The sequence below is a fragment of the Poecilia formosa genome, unplaced genomic scaffold (assembly GCF_000485575.1).
Source record: "Poecilia formosa unplaced genomic scaffold, Poecilia_formosa-5.1.2 Scaffold114, whole genome shotgun sequence".
Lineage (NCBI taxonomy): Eukaryota > Metazoa > Chordata > Actinopteri > Cyprinodontiformes > Poeciliidae > Poecilia > Poecilia formosa.
The window spans coordinates 1,036,281-1,044,053 of NW_006800053.1; the positions used below are offsets into that span (position 1 = coordinate 1,036,281).

The following is a 7,773-nucleotide window of genomic DNA, read 5'->3' on the forward strand; positions in this document are numbered from 1 at the left end:
CAAGTCAATCGATTTGATATGGTCTTAATCAAATACCCGCAGTCCCGTGCGGGTATTTGATAGGGACGATATGGCTCATCTCCCATGGTGCCACACAGCCAACAAAAATATTCCTTGTTTATATCCCGTCAATGGGAAATGGGAAATTGTTTACAGGTTAAGCACACCACGAGCCAGAGAAATTCCTCAAAAATGTTTGATATTTCTGAAACTAATTTCTAAGCCACTCATTTTCGGTCATGCTATTCCTATGGTTAAAAGTTCATTTAATGAAATGCTAGAGAAAGCACGAACACGACAGAAGCAAATACGTTCAATATGGGGTTTATTCCACATTTTTCCTTTAGTCTATGGAATCAAAGTAACTAATAAATGCTTTGATGATATTGCTATAACTTTAATAACCAATATTACATAGTATTGAATATGTAAGGATCTTTATTGCTTTTTTTTAAATAAAGGCATGTCTATCGAGTTTACAATGTCGGTACAAACATGAAACCTTGATCAATTTTCAAGGTTATTTTTTTCATTATCATGTTTTATTATTATTATTATTATTATTATTATTATTATTATTATTATTATTATTTTTCCCCAGTGAGTCAAAATGACTTATTGGCCATTATTTTAGGAAGGTGACCACTTATATATATTTTTAAAAAGCCGATTGTTTTCTCTGACACCTGTAGAGCATTATGCGCTCTGTCAGGGAGGAGATAAAGGGTCTAATGCTGCCGAGTTATGGAAACAACTTCTGTAATCCTCCATCATGTGACTCATAGTAATAATCAGCCCATAATGAAGAGAGACATCCGTGGAAACAGGAGAGACACTCGGGGAGAAGCAGACCTCTTCACAACCTTCTCTGATATTCCTCCGCACCTTTCTCCTCTGGTAAGTATCTGCAGTGCCTCTGTGTTGCTTTGGGGGAAGTTCTGTTTGCAGTCAATAAATCTGACATACATGTAAACACCAGTAAAAAAAGACAAAAAAAATAAAAGCGTTTATTGCCTGAGAGATATTTTAATTGCAGTGCAGAAATGTTAAAACTTCAATCCCACAGCTGTTATAAATAGGCCGGAGGTGCGGCGATTTACTGGGAGTCAGTTATTAAGTAATTATCGTCCCCTCACTTTAACTGACCAAAACAAATCGCGATTAATTGCAGGGCTCCGATTTTTTTTATGACTTTCATTCATTCCGCAAATATTCAAATGCAAATCAGCCCGTGAATCATCCAGGCTGAGCTGCACCATAAATACACACGCTGACCGTCCACTTCTCCTTGCAGGGCCCCCGCAGAGGTGATCCTGCTGCAGCGGGGAGTGGGGAAGACCAGGAACACACAAAAAAGGAGAGAGAAAAAAAAGATAGAAAAGTTCTGATTCCTCTGGAGGACAGGAGCCTCTGACTCGTATGATGTCTGTTGTGGGCGCCCAGCCTTTCATCAAGCCAATGCAGACTTCACCTTCAGTTTCGCCCGGTATCCAGCGGAGACACACGCTGCCAGCCAGCGAGGTGCGGCCGCTCAACACGCAGGACGCGATCAGCGTGTTTGAAATCGAGAGGGAGGGTAAGTGGGCCTGCTGGCTCCCTGCGGAGGGCCACAAACTCACACTCTAGGAATCAAATTATTCTATATGTGATTATTTGTAATAAAATATGAAAAATACATAAATTAATGACTAAATTAATTAATTAATTTCTTAAAGAATTGTGGGTATTTTATGAAACAATACTAAATCTTTGAAATACATAAAATTATTTAAGCCTTTTTAAAAGCAAAAACAAATATTTTCTACAAATGATTTTTTAAAAATAATTCCAACTGTCGGCTTTAAATAAACCCTCACATCTTACTGGTTAAACTTCGACCAATTACCTTCTCCATACCAGAGTTATTCCCACCCACCGACTTCAATTAATAGAGCAAATAAATTTGCAAATTCAATAAGCAGTTAAAGAAAAGATATACTTGCATGTGTTTTTAACAGTGAATAACATTGTTTTATGTATTTTTTTTTTCATTCAATTAATTATCTATGCAGTTAAGTTATGTTAAATTGTTTAAACATTAAGATATAAATTTTTTAGACATATATTTAATCCATGCATTTCTTTATCGAGTAAAATCAAATAGAATTTAGATGATCACAATACATAAAAATATTGTTAATTGTTCATTTTACATTTTATTCATGAATTAATTTCTGACACCTTTGGTCTTCTATAGAATAGAAATTGCATTTGTTGTGTCCTCTGTAGATGCATAAAATCAATTCTGGCATCATAACCTTATTTTATAGAATTGTATAAAATTCTTACCTTTAAAATATTATGCACAATGAACTGTCTGTTTTTGAAATCCATGCTAAATTGTGATCATGTCTTTTCCAGCTTTTATCTCGGTATCCGGGGAGTGCCCGCTGCACCTGGATGAAGTGCGTCATTTCCTCACATTGTGTCCGGAGCTGTCGATGGGCTGGTTTGAAGAGGGCCGCCTGGTGGCGTTCATCATCGGATCTCTGTGGGACCAGGACAGGCTCACCTCAGTAAGACATTCTGGGTCTCCAGCCCATTGCGGTTTATAATTACATGGCTCACCACCCAGAGTGGTTAAATCATAGGGGGAGACCAGAGTGTTGTACACAGTTTTAGCAGGAAGGGTTTGTTAAGGGATTCCTTCTAGAATGTCAACTTTCTCCAGCTTAACATAAAGCTAAAACTGGTTTTAATGGTGCGTTCACACCAGTCACGTTTAGTCTGCTTTAACTGAACTCTAGTCCATTTGTCTTCAAAGTCTGATTTGTTTGTCGTTTGCTTTTTTGGCCTGATGAGGACCAAAGAAGCAAACTCTGGTCTGCCTAAATATTCAGGTCTAGTTTAGATTAAAGTGAACTCATAGGTGCAGTTTGAAAGGATATGTGAACGCAAGCAGACAAAAGCAGGAAGCGGACCATAGCGCAGGGCATTCTGGGTAAATGCAACCAAAACAAATGCAAGAGCCTAGTGGGAAAAATGGTTCGTAGTCTTTTACTAAAGACAAAAAAGAAATCCTGCAACCACTAAAATCTGACGCTGTTCCATTATTGATTACATTTTATGAAGAAGGAAGTTATACTCATGTCTTCTTTTGAGGTTTTTGTGTCATCTCCTTTAGTAATTCTTGGTGCAGCACCACCGCAGTCGAGGAGAGGAGCAGGTTTTTCAGTTAATTTGGATTGTTTGGCAGGCAGAGGGAAGTGTGAAAGCCAACCGTACCAGCTGAAAATTTCAATCAGGTGTGAAAACACCCTAAAATTTTGCCCTTTTCCTCCCCTCCTCCTCCAGGATGCACTGACCCTCCACAAGCCCTGCGGCTCCACCGTCCACATACACGTCCTGGCGGTCCATCGCACCTTCAGGCAGCAGGGTAAAGGTCCCATTCTGATGTGGCGCTACCTGCAGTACCTGCGCTGCCTGCCCAACGTGCGCCGAGCCGTGCTGATGTGCGAGGACTTCCTCATCCCCTTCTACCGCAAGTCAGGCTTCAAGGTCCTGGGCCGCTGCGCCATCACCGTGGCCAACCTCACCTTCACCGAGATGTGGTACCCGATCAGCGGCCACGCGTACATGCGCCGCAACAGTGAGGCCATCCGGTTCCCCCAGCATCCGCTGACTCTCCCTTTGACAAAGACTGATGAGCAAGTTGATTTATGACTCTGTTTTTGGTTGCTGCTGTGTTTTTTTCTGATTGACATCAGGCACTTGGACCGGGCCGTTCCAAGGTTGTGTGAGGTCGTAAGCAGAGTTTTATTTGGGGGCTGACTCCTTGTCTTGTAACATTATGTAAGAACGTTGAATTACATTAGATTATATCAGTAAGCATCAGTACTTTTCTTTTGCACAGAGCTCTGTACATTGCAGTGAGGGAAGTCACTGAGGATTCTGCGTATTCCTCAGGACTCAGAATTTATTTAGAAATCAACCTCTTAGAACTGGGATGGAAATAATTTGATCACCTAATTCTAAAGTTTGACACTGAACTTTAACCTGAGAGGAAAAAGTTGGACAGGGTGATCAGTTCTTGGACCCTGGTGATCAGTCGACTTTCCCAGCACCAGACCTCACATATAGAATAAAGAGCAGAACGCTTTACTTGAGATCCAACCTGTTGCTGGTTCAGCTCTCACTAAAGCTGCCTGAGTCTCTATGGAATACGATTCCAACACCCAACCTGTGTTCGATCAACATGTTGCACCGAAACTTGAACTTCATCCAAGCTGAATGACTGTCGAGTCTCAAAACAAACAGCTTCTCAGTCAGAACAAGGTTGCTCAAAGACTTGTAGGATGTCCTTGAATGTCTGGATGGCATCAAATCTGGGTCACATTGGAACAGGCTGGCGAACACAAAGGGTTACGCAACTTAAATAAACTTAAATGGTTTAACTAGAGGAAGCCCCAATAAAACTCTTCCAAACTTGGGCAGCCTTAAAACTTTCTGGGCTCTTGGCTGCCTCCTCTGGCCAAACAGGGAAATAATAATGAATGAATTTAAGAAAGAAGAACATAAGCTTACCTGTGTTGCGCAATTTATGTATTTATTTATATTTTTGTTATTCATAGAATATCATATAGGTTTGCAGTTTTGGTATCCGATACCAGATAAACACTGGGCCAGTATCACAGATATCGATTCTGATACTGATATTGTTTAAGTTCAAACGTCTGACCTTTAGGTGTTTCTGTGGTTTTTCCTTTGAATTACTTTTATAAAACCTGGAACAGAATATGGAGAAAGTTTAAAGACATCTACAAAATACTTTAATATATTAACATGATAGACGGAAACAATAGAACAACTAAGTGAAACGAAGTGTGAAAAATGATCATTTGAGAGCAAATCAATACAAAATCTTTTTTAGGGTAGTTTTGGGAATTTGGGAAACTATAATACAAAAATATATAATAAAATTTCAAGAGGGATTCTGGAACTAAAGTATCTATTTTACTATGCTAATCTCCATCCAGAACTGATGCAGACTGTTTCAGTATCATTGATATTTATGCATCAATCTGCCCACCATTAGTAAACCAAAAGCCTGTTTGTTATTCCTACTTGCAAAATCCAGCTATACTTTAGGCTAGCCCTGTTTGAACTCAATGTTTTGAAGCTAAAATAAAGAAAAGTAGGGAAATAAATCAATATTATCTGTAGATTCTTCACAGGTTCAATTCACATGTGATATTCTGATTTATTCTCAAGCTTTTAACTGAATCCCATTAACCAGAGAATTGTATGGATTATTTCACTATGTACATAATAAACCAAGTGTTGACTTGAACTTGACCTGTTTCTATACCTGGTGTAACATGCAGCGGCTCCAAGCCGTTTCCAGGGCTTCCCACACTACCAGCTGACGTCAGTCATCAGGCCTTTAGCCTCGCAACAACAGCTCCTCCGGCTCCTGCTGCTCTGTTATGGAGGCTTTAGCTGTTGTGAACGTCTGAGGATTTAGAGCTACTCATCCGTTAGCCTGCGGTGACCTGACATAAACCTGCATGGACTGCAGATTTTGATCACCCTGACTTTTGGTCCAAAGTTTGTTTCCGCTGTAGCTACAAAATCCTAAAGAAAATGGTTGATGTTGTTATTCTAAAGATGAAAACTGCTCCTTTCTTTTCTTTATATATATATATATATATATATATATATATATATATATATATAGTCAAAGACATTCCGTTTTCTTTTGATCAAAATAAAATCTCGCAAGTGTCCTCACTGTTAAATATAAAGTCAAAAGCTACTAGTGATTTCTGTTCAGCGTTCCCTCAGCTGTCTCTGTGTGGAGCTTCACACTTTAATCCGTGACTCAGTCCCAGACTCAGGTCTTAATCTGCTAACACGGACAGGTGAGCAGCTCCGTTTCCACTGAAGGACAAACGGACCGGTCACTCTTAGGGTATGTTTTTGGTAGACTGATCGTTCCTGGGAAGGTTTACCACACCGTATTTTTCTTTAACTTGTGGATAATGGCCTCGCTGTGGTTCACTGGAGGTAAAGAGGTCTGACAGTAAACAGGCATAAGAGTGGCCAGTGATGTTAAACTCCACTTTCCACAAAGTCCTACAAAAACTATAACCACCAGTTTCATCACCGTTCATGATTTAACGCAGAGTGGGATTACTTTTCTCATTGGTTTGAAGGGTGTTTTTTTTAAACATCAATAAATTAAATCATTTTAAAGCTGCATTTTGTATTTATGATGGTTATTCCTATCAGATAAAATCAGTCTGATTGTCCTAGAACATTTTGGTATGTGAAAAAAAGTAGAAACAGGAAAAGAAAATGGAGTGAACTTTTAGCTTTTTCTGTTGTTGATTTTTGGTAGTTATATGTGAACTCCATGCCCCTTTTTCTCCAGTTTTAACAAAGTTTTAGTTCAAAGATGCTAATTCGAATTAAATATCAAACTCTTTACAGATAGAAAACAATACACTGATGTGCATTTTAACAAGGGAAATCTAGAGAATGTTTTACTGAATTATGCCACTGTTAGCAGCAGATATGGCATTGGCACAATTATCATTACTGGAGTCATCGGTTTCGTCCTTTGTGCTGTAATTGAGGGCCACCAAAACAGAGGCACTCACTTTTTGTATCATTAGCGCTGCGTTTCAATCAAAATAACAATAATCAAGCAAAACAAAAAAAGCAGCAGTCATTCATTATGTGCGTCAGTCAGGCTAGAGTTCAGTCAAAAGAAATAATTTGCACATCTGCGATCCAGGCCGTCGCGCTCCAGGCAAGCTTTTTGCCGCGACTGTTGTGCATCTGTCAGTACAATCAGAACGAGAAATGCAAACTTTTACTGTCGCTACTTTGTTTTCATAAATGGCAACGAACAAAAAGATGAAAATACGACAAAATATCTGCCAAGCTGTGTTGGCTTTACTTGAGATGACCCAACTGTCATCCCTCTCTACACAGTATGGGGTCACTTCAGCCTCCAGACAGGCTCATAGGTAATAATCCCACAAAGTCCTTGCAGTCATCAGGTAATCTGGTAAACGGACATCCCAGCCACTATTACTCTGAACCCTCTCTGAGGGGTCAGATGGGGGTCTTTTACACACTTCCTCCATAATCAAGATAAATATAATCAAGATAAAGTGAAGTATTTCAGACCTAACTAAGGTTAAGTACTTTTTTGCAGTGCTCATTTGCTGATAACATGTAGATATGTTGAGGTGAAATACAAAGATCAGTGGTTCGAATTCCGCTGCAATTGCCAAAGAGTCACTTGTTGGTTTGTCCTCGTTACCCTTAACATGTGTGAGACGCATTTAATCCAAACCCTTAATCCTGTGATTCCAAGCCCGTGTGACTCGCTTCAGTTTACAAGCCGCGTACATCAAGTACAGGAATTTTACCTTGAGGTCGGCGCCGACAGCTCCAGAGGAAGAGGATGAGTCACTGTTGTACGGAGCGAGTCGTTCCAGGAAATGCTCCGCAGAAGGAACGGCCCTCATATTGACATCAAAAACAAGATCATGATGGGATGCCCGCAGCTTCCTGGAGCTTAGCCTGTTTATGATGGCAACCACATTTGAACGAAGTTGGAAAATGTGCAGAATGTGTTATGAATAAGCACCGAGTTGCTGAGATTTTCATGGACATTTCAGTCTCAGCCTCAAATATCTTCCAACAAGGAAACCAAAAAAGGACTCTTCAAATAACTCTGATTTCATTATTAAATTAAAAAGTATGGCCACCTTAATAACA

At 39.7% G+C, this 7,773-nt stretch overlaps 1 protein-coding gene across 1 annotated transcript; it reads left to right on the forward strand.

The window, feature by feature from the left end:
* Nucleotides 1-1,291: 1,291 nt before the first annotated feature.
* On the forward strand, nt 1,292-5,329 carry LOC103143668 (serotonin N-acetyltransferase-like). The gene is made up of 3 exons (XM_016675483.1): nt 1,292-1,576; nt 2,401-2,555; nt 3,334-5,329. Exons 1-3 carry the CDS (start codon nt 1,420-1,422, stop codon nt 3,700-3,702), a joined length of 681 nt encoding a protein of 226 aa, XP_016530969.1. The 5' UTR covers nt 1,292-1,419; the 3' UTR covers nt 3,703-5,329.
* Nucleotides 5,330-7,773: the final 2,444 nt, after the last annotated feature.

What these genes read in the sequence shown, in the direction of transcription:
- LOC103143668 (XM_016675483.1), top strand. Translation starts at nt 1,420, where the DNA reads ATGATGTCTGTTGTGGGCGCCCAGCCTTTCATCAAGCCAATGCAGACT. An exon ending in GTTTGAAATCGAGAGGGAGG is followed by an intron (nt 1,577 to 2,400) that starts GTAAGTGGGCCT and finishes TGTCTTTTCCAG; the next exon opens with CTTTTATCTCGGTATCCGGG. An exon ending in ACCAGGACAGGCTCACCTCA is followed by an intron (nt 2,556 to 3,333) that starts GTAAGACATTCT and finishes CTCCTCCTCCAG; the next exon opens with GATGCACTGACCCTCCACAA.